The sequence below is a fragment of the Onychostruthus taczanowskii genome, unplaced genomic scaffold, assembly GCF_017590055.1.
Source record: "Onychostruthus taczanowskii isolate IOZ18803 unplaced genomic scaffold, ASM1759005v1 scaffold8, whole genome shotgun sequence".
Classification (NCBI taxonomy): domain Eukaryota; kingdom Metazoa; phylum Chordata; class Aves; order Passeriformes; family Passeridae; genus Onychostruthus; species Onychostruthus taczanowskii.
Window position 1 is genome coordinate 12,603,279 of NW_024505892.1, and position 13,114 is coordinate 12,616,392.

Here is a 13,114-nt window from a genome sequence, read left to right on the forward strand (position 1 = left end):
AAAAATTCAACCTAAGGTTTATTTCCATACTTTTTTGTTACAGTTTAAACTTTTAAATTGGTTATAGAGGTTAAGAGGACTGAAAATGCAAATGAAAGAGAAAGATGAGGTAGAGTTAGCAGAAGGAGGACAGAGGGGAGAAATTAGTTAAATTTCAGTAAAAAATGTAAGATAATTCTTGAAAATGTAGTAAGGCGTTAAGTAGAAATGGACAGGGTGCATTCAAAAAATTTGTGGAGTTAGTATAAGGAAAACTGAGTTGACATTCTCTTACCTGAAGCTAAGTTCCTAATAACAAATCTATTTTCCTCTGTTCCCTGTCAACTGGAACACCAGTTCTCCCTCCAGATGCTTGCATGTAGTTTCCTCTGCTGAGAGGCAACAGGGAACTGCTTACTTGGATGACAGCTTTCCTAAGGGCATCTGCCAGTACGACACTTGTTTGATCTATTGAGTCTCTATTTGGACTTCTCTGAAATAGGAAAAAGCAAGCATACCTATTTTACCTTCTCTCATGGGTGAAAAAAACAAAAAGGAGCAGGAGACTAAAGATGTATTCAGTTCTGCTTTTCTTTCAGAATTGCAAACCTAGGTGTTTGCATCCACACAGGAAGTGTGCCCCATCATTGCAAATCCCACATATAATTCCTTGATGTGTTGGGAAGCAAGTGGGATTTCATCTGCAGAACTAATGTTTTTGGTATGAGTTTGGTCAGTTGTGCAGAGCACTGGAACTGCAGGAAGCTGACGCTTACTCTGCTGTGCAGCACAATGAGAACTGCTGGCTTTGGTATGTCAGGAGTGATACCGAGTCACTGAACTAGAGAGCCTTGTGGGGCAAGGCCACCTTGCCCCAAAATAAGCTAGTGTTTCTGCGCTAACACTGTTTCAATGTTATGTGATTTGTATGTTTTCTTGATTAGACCATGTAAATATAATCTGAGATATTTTACAGTATTCATTCTGTAGCCTTTTTCTCATTCTTGGATGACAACTGGCTCCTTTTGAGATCAGGGTTATAATATGCTGCTTTTCTCCTTTCTACTACTGGAATTAAAAACTGCTGTTAAAAGGCTTTACTACCTCAACATTTTAAATGGTAAAAATACTTGTTTAAATGTTTATTACAGACCTACAGAAAGCAAGCTTAAAATGGGGGGAGGAGGGGGGAGCCACTTAGTTTCAAATTCAGGCTCTGCTTTTGAGGTCAAGGCTTTTGTGCATGCATCTCTAAGTTTAAATCCTACCCCTTCTTCTTTGGTTTCTCCTTTATTAGAATAACATCTATGTTTCTGGAAAAAAATATTCCTGAAAAGCAACTGAGTGAGAGTTTGTGATCACTTTGAAGCCAATTTCAAAACTTTTTTTTACAAACTTTCTGCAGTGTGGAATTCCATCCATTTTGCTAGGGAAAACTAGGCTTGCTTCAGTTTCACCTAAAAGGGAAGTTAGCAGATTCTGGAGGACTGTTTGTAACTGCAGTACTTCAGTAGGCTTTCCAGAGCTTACAAGATAAATAGTTACAGCAGTTACTCTTGTAGTACAATGAGTACCCTGTAAAGCTTTCACAATAATTTTAACAGAGTTGTCTCTTCATATTTTATTTACTCTTAATTCCCACAGGAAAAAAAAAAAAAAAAAAAAAAAAAAAAAAAAAAAAACACCACCAAAAAAACCAAAACAACATCAAAACCCAGAAAAACAACCAAAACCCAAAAAAATTAAAGAAGCCCCAAACAAAACAAAACCCAAGAGAAGCAGAGGCCTTGTCCCTCCTGGTAAGCATTTCTCCTCCTGGTAAGGTGTATTTCTCCTGAATCATGTGTGAAGAGGGGCTGCCAGAAGGTTGCACTGAACTCTGCAGTTCATAGAGTATCAGTGCCACTCAGATTAGAAGGGACCTGGGGAGCTTGTCTAGTCCAGTCTCTGGCTCAGAGCAGGGTCAGGCTGTGACCTCTGAGTAGCTTACTAAGGTCCTTATCCCAAGGAACTTCATAAAGGGCTAGAGACTGCACAGCCTGTCTGGAAAACCTACTCCACTGCTTGGCCATCTTCACAACCAGAAAGGTTTTTCTTGGGTTGTGTCAGAACCTCCCCTGCTTTAAGTGAAGACTACTACCTCTTGACCTCCTGCTGTGTAGTAGATCCACAAAGAACTTTATTCAACTGTTTAAAAACAATCAAACGTCCTTGAGACTTATTCAGTCCTTTTACTTTGCAGGCATTGACTGTCCTTCCTACCCCATGGCAGTCTGGTGTTTTTTCAGTCTGAACAGACACAGTCCTCTCATCCTAACAGGATATTTGCTCTTGTTTCCTGACCCTCTTGGTGGCCTGATACTGCAAAAGGGTGGTTGCTAGAGATGGGCTTTTTCCTTAAGTAAGCCTATTGGGGAGGAACTTCCAATTCCTTTTATAAAAAGACTTAGTAATTTCTCTTGTTCCTGTAAGAATGGAGCTGTAGGATTCCGGGTCTCCCTCCAATGTTGGGTTTATCTTAATTTATGTTACCTTGTTTGTTGAATAAAGCCCACTTCAGTTTGAAGTCTCTGACTCAGGCCTGCGGAGGGATTTCCATGAAGAGCCTTTGTGGCTCTCTGGTCTGAGGGGCACTTTTGAGACCATCAAGGCACAGTGTATCCAGAGCTGTGACTGGAAATAATGAAATGCAATTCAGTCAGGAACTGTCATATCTCTGTTGTGTCAGTAGAGTTGAAAGGACATAACCAAGCAGGGAAAAGCAGCAACTAAAGACAAACCTAAATTTTCATCTTCTGTGCTTCTGAGACCCCTGAGGCTCTTCCTGGCAAAGGTGAGTCATGTGGTGGTTTTGTGCAGTTGAGGGAACAAAAATCTATGCCCTGGAAGTAAGTCCTCCTATTTGACAGAGCTGCTCCTGCTGGCATTTCTCAGCTAAGGAAAGTGTTTGTGCTTCAGGGAGAGGCAGGTGCTCTGCCGGTCTGCCATGGTGCTGGGGGCATGGGGAAGTGCACCCTATCAGACACTTAACCTGACAAGATGCCCTGGGTAATCAAACAGAAATGCCTTAACGCCTGGTGGTGGGTTTGGAGACTTTTTGGTGTGGAATTGTTGAGTTGTAATATTCATGCAGTAAGTGTACTGAGGCTTGTGACTGATTTGCATTACGATTGTCTGGGTTTTCTCCTTTCTTCCTGATAAATAGTCCTGACTGCCTGTGGGCTTATCGAATTAAAAATTTCTTTGCCCTCCTACGCCTCGCCGATTCTTTTTCCCGTTGCCTTTTTTCAAGCCTGCATGCCGTTCCCAGTTTCGCCGGCGAGCCTTGCCGCGGAGAGAGCGAGGCTCAGCGGGCCGGGCGTGAGGAGGTGAACGGTTCGGGGATCCGGAAACGGTAAAAAGGGAGGCTCAAGAACTCCTGGATTTGGCCCCCGGTGACGACACGCAGCGGCCTTTAACACCTCGTTCCCGTACCCCTTTCCTGCCCGCCCGCTCCGGGAGGCGGAGGAGAGGGAGGAGAGCGGGCGGGGCGGACGCGGCGCCATCCCAGCAGCGCGCGGGCGGCGGCGCGGGCGCTGCCCGGCAGGGGGCGCTGTAGCCGCCTGCGCCGCTCCGGCGCTGCACTGCGAGGAGCCCCCGCGTGTCCGCCATATTGGCGCCCGCGCCGCAGCCGCCGCGCGTTGTTCCTCCATCTCCTGCCGGCCCGGCCGCCCGGAGCCGAGCGCGGGAGGGAGGGAAGGAGAGAGGGAAGGGAGCGCCGGCGCTGCCGGGCGGGAAGCGGGGCGAGGAGCAGACGGAAACGAGCGGGGCCCGCGTCCCCCCGCGCCCGCCCCCTGCGCCACCCGCCATGGAGAGGAGGCCGGGCGGCCCCTGAGCGAGGAGCGCACGCACGCACGGACCGAGACTTGCCCCCGCCCGGCCCGGCTCGGCCCGGCCCGGCCGCCATCAGTGGAGAGAAGCCGCCCGGCTCCCGCCTCCGCCGCGACATGGAGGCTGTGAAAGCCTTTAACAGCGAGGTGTGTAACCCCCTGCCGGCGGCCTCCCCTCCTCAGGGCCGGGGAGCGGGCGGGGCCCCGGGGCCCGGCGCCTTCCCTGCCCCCTCCTCGCAGTAGGGAAGCTGCGGGAACTGGGGGAGCTCCGGGGGGCCCAGGGGTGCGGGAGTGTTCCCGCAGGCCGGTCCGGGGCTTCCCCCCGCGTCGGGCGGGAAAGGGCCGTTGTCGCCGTCCCTGGGAAGAGGGAGGGTGGAGAGGGTAATGGAGACATCCCCCTCCCCCCAGCTTCTTCCGCCGTGAAGCTGGGGGCGGCTGAAGGGGAAGAATAGATCTGGTGGCGGGCTGGAGGAAGAGGAGGACGCGTGAGGAGGCCTAGGAAGAGGAGGAGAAAGAGGTCTCTTCCCTGCGCCTGGCCTGCGGTGGAGCGGGTGATGCCTGGCCAACTTCATGCAGCGGCCGAAGAGGCTGAGCTGGGCGGCGAGGGGTCCAGGCTCGCCGGGCGCGGGGACTGTGCCCTTCCACGCCTTCCCTCGTCTCTCCTGCCACCCTCTTCCTCCTCGCATGTGTCCGAACCCCGCCAGCGCGCACTTTTAACACCTCGTGCAGCTAAGCTTTAAATCTGGGGAAAGGAATACAAAGGCATTGGAGGTCCGACTCCGTGTTTAAGAGTCGTATATTCGCAGTGGTCAGGATGGAAGCAGACATTCTCTGCATGCTGCAAAGAGCTCAGATCCTGCACTGAAGCACTGTGCAGAGAGCAGGCTACGGAACCCAAGAACACATACGTACATACATACATATAGGCTGTGGTGTTCATATTGCACCTGGCTTCTCTTTTGTGCTGAGAGCTAATGTTTATTTTATTGCAAGATGGTTCTTGCGGCAGCTCTGCTTTGTTGCTGTCATTGTGAAAGTATCATTTGTATTTTGAAGTTAATGTACGAGCAAGAAAAACGAATACATATTTTTCTTACCAAGTCCTATATTTGACGAAGTAGTTTTAACTTATTTTGACCTTAGATAGTATCAGCACTCGTTACAATGTATACTTCTAGAGACTGCTCACATACTGAAGCTCCCAGTTGCCTTCTCGCTAGTACCAGCAGGGATGTAGTATGGTTTAATGGTTTTAAGTAATGCTGTTCCATTTGACCTGTGATGGAATATTGTGGCAACCATGTTCTTTCTGCAAGCACAGTAAGATAGATTTCTAAAATGAGCATGTACTCCCCAGTAACACTTGTACAACTCTAACCTAGATGTGCATTTCTAGGTGTTGCACTTTATACAATTTGAATTTTTAAGTAGAAATAAGCACATTGTGGCCACTAGAAGAAAATAAACACTATAGAATATTGTTCCTATTTTATTACTTGATTGGCACATGTGCTATACTGTTATGCAGGGAAAAGGAAGAATGTGATCACAAAAACAGAAAAACATAAGTTGTTCAGAACATTTTCCTTCCATATACCTGTCAGTAGGAGCAGAAGTCGTCTTCTTCACGTTGAAAAACATCTTCTGACTTGCTGAGCACTTGAGTATAAGTACTGTAAAAATAAGTCTGAGACTTAAGGTGGCAGCTGTGCTGAAGAGGAGAGCTTTAGATTATGCCTTAGGTTTTCTAAAAAAAATGGTAGACAGTAGGTTGTTGGAAAAGAAAATGCAGAAGATCTGGCAGTGTAATTTTAACCAATTTATCTGCTATGGTATAAATAGACAGCATCTCTGATTTAACCTCTGTATTTGAATGCTGGGCTACAGTGATGGGAAGGTTTTAAAGATGCCATGACTAAACAAACTCTGATCCTGGAAGTAAATGTTACCAGACTTGCTACAGTTAAAGAATCCCAAGTGTCATTGCTAGCCACTCTTAACACCTCTGTACCCAGTGCAGAACTGAACTTCAATTTAACTTTCCACCATTTTCTCTCAAGTGTGTGCTTGTACGCACTTTGCAATTTAGAACTGTGAAATGGTCACTAAATATTTGAGTTAGCTAAAGTATATGGGTCTATTTATTACTGTTCCTAAATGGTTTTGATTCATTTACAAAATATTGGTTGTAAATATTACTTGTGAAATCCTGTTCTTTGTTTATGTTATGTTTTAAGGTCATGTTAAACTCCAGAACTGACGTCTGAGTCCTGTTTTAGAGTTTTTTGGCTTAAAATAGATGTAAATTAAATTTAACAGCAGATGGGACAGAATAAATTGTATAAAAACTTTTACTGTAGTTTCTATTATGCAGTTTGCATTCAGTTAATGATTTTACAACAGTTTATGTAACTTACTGGTGAAAACCAGATGACGCTTTGGAAGGAGCATTTCAGTGCATTTAAACACTCAAGTTTGCAGGTTGACTTTTTTTTTGTTTGGCTTTTTTAAAGGAAGGAGTTGTGTTTGGATTCTGCAGTGAAGCTAAAATAAAAGCGGCTATCCATCTAGGGAGTATAGCTAACTCCAGAATTGTATATTATGGCTATCCTGTATGGCCATCAGGATTGAAGTGCTTAAAATAGCGTTGTCATTCATTTGATTGGAAGGAAGAATTTCTAGTTTATTTGAACAGTAACTACTGGGAATAATGGTGGCTACGGCGGATAGCTGTGCAATGTCTAGTGACAATACATAGCGCTGTCTGTGCTGTACCTAGTTGTATATATATAAAATTAGCCCTAACATTTCAAGTCTTGGGAAAGGTAAATTTAAACCTGAGAAATAATCAAGCTCCTAAATAAAACATGCTCAGTATTGTTTTCATGTAATGGTTGACATTTTCCTATTTGATTAAAACTGCTTGGCAACTGAAAATTGGAATAATATACAACTGACTTAGTATAGTGTTGAGGTAATTGGCAATGTTTTGCACCACAGAGTTTATCATTTGCTACAGTTGACACCACAAAGGCTTACCACTGCAGAGCCATTTTCATCTAGGCCTCAGTTTAGGTCCTGAGATTTTTCTGAAAAGCACAAAATCATATTCAAGAACAGGTCCTGACAGAAGAAAATGAGTCAAGTGTTTGAAATTTTCTGTATGTTCTATAAAATGTATATTGTTAAAGAGAAGTTGAAATGGACTAGAGGCAAGCATGTGTATCCTCGCAGTTCCAGTGCTTAGATGACAATGATTTAATTGCAGATGTGTATAATTAAAATTCAATATTTGTTGCATAGTCGTCTCAGTGTTAAAGTCCTGCTGTCATCATCAACTCTAGCTGGCCATTGTAATGTTGCTTTCAGGTACTGGTCTTGAAGTTGGTTTTGAGTGCTGTACTCTGCAGCGGTTTTTTGCAATACTTGTCCTTTTTGCAGTGGCAAGCTATTTTTCACTTTATAATGTGAAACTGTGTGGAAAAAGAAGACCAATGGATGTTTTAATTCTAAAACACATTTAATTATTTTAAAATTTATTTCTATGTTAACATGTAGAATAAATGTATGTAGTTTTACAGTCACATAAATAGTCACAGGACTGTAATTTATTTTAGGGGGAACGGAGATTGCAAATTCGTTTTTAAGTACAACACAAATATTTGAAGTTATGTTTTGTTTAGCCATACTAACTGCATCTATAAGAATTAATAGGAATTTTGAGAAGACAGAGCAAATTCAACTTAGATATTTATTTCTTTAAAAATTGCAATAGTAATTCACTGATCTGGTTCAATTAAACATAGCATTTTTAATAATTTGAAGTTTATCAGTATTTACTCACATACAGGCACACATCTCATCATGTATGAGCTTCATCAAGTCTTGCTGTTCATGATGTTTACTGATGTTTTTGGTTTTGCATTCTCTTTGAAAAGAAAGCAAAAATAGCTCCTGCATAAGCTATGCATGCTTTGGTCAAATCACTGAATACTGTTTTCATTTTGAGTAGCTGAGATGGTACTTGCATCTTTGATCTATAGCCTTTGAGAAGGTTAGTAGTGGTAAAACCTACTCAGGAGAGTTAGATAGCATATCTAGATTTAGAATTTACATTGTTAAATTCAATGCACAATAGTTGTTAATTGCCACAAATTTCAGCTGTATTTGTTAGGCAATGCAGTATATTGTGGCATTGGAGAGACAATTGAGAAAAGGACAATTATATATTGGAAAAAAGGTAAAACAGAATAAGGTGAAGTTGGTCCCTTGAAACTCAGGAACAAGAAAGTCGTGTGTCTTCTGATTCCTTTCAAAAACACCTTGTTCACTTGTTGAAAAGCTGGATTTCTCTTGTCTGTACAGTTGGGTGCTGGTACTTTCATGTACGAGGGAATTGAATAGAAAACTTAAGTGTCATCATGGAGACCTGAAATATCTGCCATCTTAAAGTGGGATGCGCATAGAGTGCTGTAAGGTTAAGGTAGTGATTACTGTTTGTTTAAAGAGTGGTGTGGGTTGCTGTGCCTTTTCTAGGGTGTGAGAGTCGTAATTAAAACTTCTGCAGCATTGCTGGGTTGGTGTTCAGCCGTTACTGACAATGAAAATTGTTGTCTTTGTATAGTTCATCATAAAATACACTGAGCTTTTGGTGTGGATAATGCTTTTGAGAGTAAAGTAAAATGATGCATAAAGTGGCTATTGCTGCTTTTGGATTCATTTGTCATTCTGAAATTGATCAGTGGTAGAGATGTGGCAGACACTGATCATTTACTGCTAATGCTGTTGTCTCAATACTTCATTTGCACTTCATTTTATGGAGTCCACCTTTATCATGACAATTCTTTGGAAGGTGTATTTTAAGGGTCAGTGAGGAACAGTTCAGTGGTCTGAAATTTCAGAAATGTGACCTTTGGAAATGACCTACATTTTAAATACTGAGCATTGGAGTATGGGTGCATAAAAGTACAGAAGGCTAAACTAGATATACTTTTTCAGACTATTTAAATGGCGTATTCTCAGTCAACGAGGTGGGTTTTTCATGAAAGAATGCCAGCTGTTGCTAAAAAATGCTAAATGGTATGCCTCATGAAGATGCTAAAAAGAGATTGATGCTGAATAGCTGGGAAAAGTGGGGAAAAAAGGGATGTTCTATAAAATGAGCAGCCAGGGCTTTGATTAGTGCAAGTTAGATACTAGCAGTTATGTTAAGGAACAGTGAGAAGACACATAAGCTACTCCCTGACAAGATAGTTTGCTTGGATTGTGCTTCATGTTTCATGTTGGCTGAAGCACCTGAAATATCTGCAGGGGTTTTTTCCTAGCTGCTGTGACAATGGCAAAACCTGTATCTATTTTCTCTGTCACTATATTTTACTAGCCGTAAAAAAAGACTACTACCCTCTTTCATATCCTCTGCTGTTTGAAGGACTCTGCAGCTGTGATAAGTTTAAATCTTTCTTCTTTTTTGTATATTTGCTGCCCCATTTATGGTCAGATAGTTGTAAATTTTTTTTAGCAATTTGGGATGTGAGCTTCTGGTTTACTTTTGTCTTTTGTCAGAAGAAAAAGTGATATGTGCGTCTGCATATGGACATTCATACATCTGAGAAGTTTCTTCTGTGTTTCATTCTTAACCTCTGGGGTGGATGTGAAAAATGTCTTCCATTTTAGTTTGGTGTATAATCCTGTAGTGTTTCTCCAAAAAAAAGCATGAATATTTACATGAATTCCCTTAAGATGCAACAAAATATGTAAGAATTTGTTAGTTTGCTGTTTACTGTCAGGAACATTAGGAGCAGTATCAGTGAAATGTAAGTATTTTACTCTGTTGTTTCCCAGCAAGAATTGAACTTTGCTGCCTCTCAGCGATTTTTTTAAAGAGTGTGTGGAAAGAAAGTCCTTTTCTCTTCAAGATCCAGTAAATATTAAATTGATGTTCGCCAAGTCTGCATGTGTGCTGAATAAATATTTGCAGTTTTAATATCACACTTTCAAAGATTGATCTGACCTTTGATTTTCATCGGCCACAGAAACTTGACTTCTGGCCTTGTAAAGACATACTCCTGCAAGTGTGTTAAAGGCCCAAAATGTTAGGGTTTGCGTTTATTTTGGTGCATGTCTTGCTCAAAAGCGTAATTTCTTTAGTGAAATAGTATAGGACAGACATTGATATGTTTTCAGTCTTACGTACACAGACTTTAAATTTCTTCTTAAATTGTGATCTAGATCAGATCCTTGTGAGCCTGGAGCAGTTGTGTAGCTCTTCAGATTCTGCAAACCCTCTGGAGTTGTAACTGGATAGTTACAAGTACTGATCCTACTTGCTACTCATTTAGAGAGCAGTGAGCCATTTTGCAGTTTAAAACAAATGCCCTTCTGAACTCTTATAACTTCAGATCCTTTGATTGTCACCTGCTTACCAAGATTATACCTGGGGCTACAGTCTTTGACAGAGTACTTAAAATTATCTTAACAAGTCTTGTTTGAAGTTGCATCCTTGGAAGTATTACAGGCCAAGTTGGATGGGACTTGAAGCAACTTGGGCTAGTGGAAAGGGAGGTTGGAGCTAGATGAACTTTAAATTCTCTTCCAACCCAAACCATTCTGTGACCAACAGTGTGTTTTCCTGTGGCAGTTGTAGAAGTGGTAATCCAGATGGCCTTCTTACAGGAAAAAAAGGCATTCAGAACAAAACTTTTTGGTAAGGCAGGTTTAAAAATACTTTAAGGTACATAAATTATTCCCATAAGCATGTTTTTTTCACTTAGGAAGAGGGCTTCTGTTTTCTTGTCTGTAAAATTGATTCATTATTTTACCTCTGGACAGCCACCAAAAAATTCATCCTGAGCGGCTCCTGCAGCGTTGCTTATAGCCCACATTCATGGCCTCAGCAGCCGCTGGTGTAATTCCATTGTGAGGCCCAGGATAGAGGTGCATAATTGGTTGTTCATATGTGTAGTCAGAGTTCAGTGAGCTTGGTTTTGAAAGTTCAAAAACAGCTTTTGAAAAAAGTTTCAAACAATATTAGTCCTTGTTTTTGTTTGGATCTTTTTGTAAGTTGCACGTATATTTCTGTTCTTCCATTTTTTCACTTCTTTGGAGCTACTTTCTGCAGTATTTCTTGGGGAGCACTAACAACAGCAGTAGTTGGGTTGGTAATTTTATTAATCTTATTCAGGAGCTGCTGCTTCACTTTAAGGGTACATGTTCTTTAAGGCAAAAACTCACATCCAGTTACTGCTGTACTAGTACTTATTTTTCCTGTTCTTGCCATATGTACTGATCAAAAGGAGACATGTTTATAAGTAGAACTTAAAATGTTAACATTTGGAGAAAGTAAGAAGAAATGAGTGCATTGTCACCATGACCCTCTCTCTATCAGATTTACCCCTACAAGAAATGCATATTTCGTGTAATAGCCTGCTGTTTCTGCTCTTAGGCTTTTGGGAAGTGAGCTGGCATTTGTACAAAGGTGATTACTATGGATATACAGCAGCTTATCATTTTGCTTCCACTTGTTTTTGCAAGAGTTTGCCTACATAACTTAGCTGGTTTTACTGGGTACAGTCTTTGATTGCATGAGGTTGTTCTTTTCTCCTGTCCTTGGTTATATGAGTGGGTGGCTGATGCTTTGACATTCAGAAATATAATGCACGTGTTTAATTTACTAAACTACATGTATGGAAAATGAGGCTTGGCAGCTTTGTTGATGTGTCTGCTGTGGATAATTTTGAGGGTTGGCAGAGAGTGTTCTGGTTCCCATTTAAATGAAGGCACAAAAGAAGATGTGCCCCAAAGAAGGGTGGCAGAGCTAAGATCCAGGAGCAAGGAGTGGTGGTTTGGGTGGATGGTGGCTGAGCAGTAAAACGGTGGAGGGTAGCAACACCTGAGAGGTTGAAGCCACCTGTTTTTGTAGCCTTGAGCTTGTTTATTATAAGATACTGTTTATAACATCAGTTTTGAAAGATTGAAGTAAATAGTGCTTTATAAAAATTATAACAGCTGAACAAGGTGCACTGCCTTTATGCAAGGAAGTGAATAGCTGTCTTATATATTTGAATTGAAATTTATTATTGAAATAGCATGCATTTTTGGGAAAGGTGATTTAGAAGATCCATCATCCTGAGTGGTTCAGTCTAGGGCTCAGTGTTTCCAAATAATTAGTTTAGAGTTGAATGGTAAAGGTTTCCATACATTTTTTTTTGTTGTCCATCTTCAGTATTTATTAGTTACTTTCAAAAACTTAAGTAGAATTAATTATGTGCATTCTTTGCTTTCCACCCCTCTTACTCTATAGTTTGTTTTTTTCTGTAAAGTGCAAAGTACTGTAAATTGCTCTCACTACAAAACTCTTGGTTTAAAAATGTTGGCCTTGTAGCAGGACTTCATGGAGCTCTCAGTGCATAATTTAGAAATTAGTATGATAGATAAAAATACAATTCTAATATTTTGCTAGTGATGTGATTGCAGTTTTAAAAAGAGAAATAATCATGCTTGTAAATGTTTTTGGCTTTTTCAGAGGGCAAGAGCTTAGAATGTATTCACCAGATTATTGGAAGCCAGTGGAAAGACCTGATCAAATCAAATCAAAGTCTTTCAGAATGCAGAATCTCCTGTAGATATTAACAAAGCAAAGCTGGTTCATATGAAAAGGAATAGCTTCAGATAACATGTTGATCTTCATGACTTGGTTACCAGATGTGTAGTAGTAACCACTTGCTTCTTAATTTTCACAAGAGTGAAGTAGAGCACTTAAGCACTTCACAGGAAATGAAGATCATTTATGTGACGAGTATATTGGTTGGAGAAATCTAATCCAGTGCAAACTTGATTACTTTTTTTTTTTTTAAATTTGAATAATTAAGTTTCATTGTGAATGCAGGGGTTTTAAACTCTATCCAAGGAGATATTTTGAAATCAACACAAGACAGTTTTTGTCATGAGCTCTAAAAACAGTTGGCAAAGAAAATGTGTGAGTCTGATTTTCAAAATGTTTAAGATCTGTTCCTATATTTCATATCTCCAAATTTTAGAGGTGTGATTGTAGTTAGCTTCCTCTAAGGCTTTTAACTCTTTGTTATGCCACTTTACCAAACTAGTGCATTGGAACAAGGACAGAGGGTACTTCTCCAGTGTGGGCAGCCCCCAAGCTCACATCTGGAAATCTGTGAAGACTGACATTGTGACAGAAGCTGATCTGTTTTCCTCTTGATCTAGAATTAGCTATATAATAGTGATAAAGTGTTACTTACGGAAATTAGCCA

The 13,114-nt window shown here is 41.2% G+C and overlaps 1 protein-coding gene across 3 annotated transcripts in view; it reads left to right on the plus strand.

The window, feature by feature from the left end:
• Positions 1 to 3,598: 3,598 nt before the first annotated feature.
• The window catches only part of SCAF8 (SR-related CTD associated factor 8), a 151,025-nt gene continuing 141,509 nt past the window's right edge, over positions 3,599 to 13,114 (plus strand). For all 3 annotated transcript variants that reach the window (XM_041423963.1, XM_041423962.1, XM_041423961.1), the window contains exon 1: positions 3,599 to 3,995. In XM_041423963.1, coding sequence (XP_041279897.1) covers positions 3,966 to 3,995 — 30 coding nt within the window. In that variant the 5' untranslated portion in view covers positions 3,599 to 3,965. The remainder of the gene's footprint in view (positions 3,996 to 13,114) is intronic.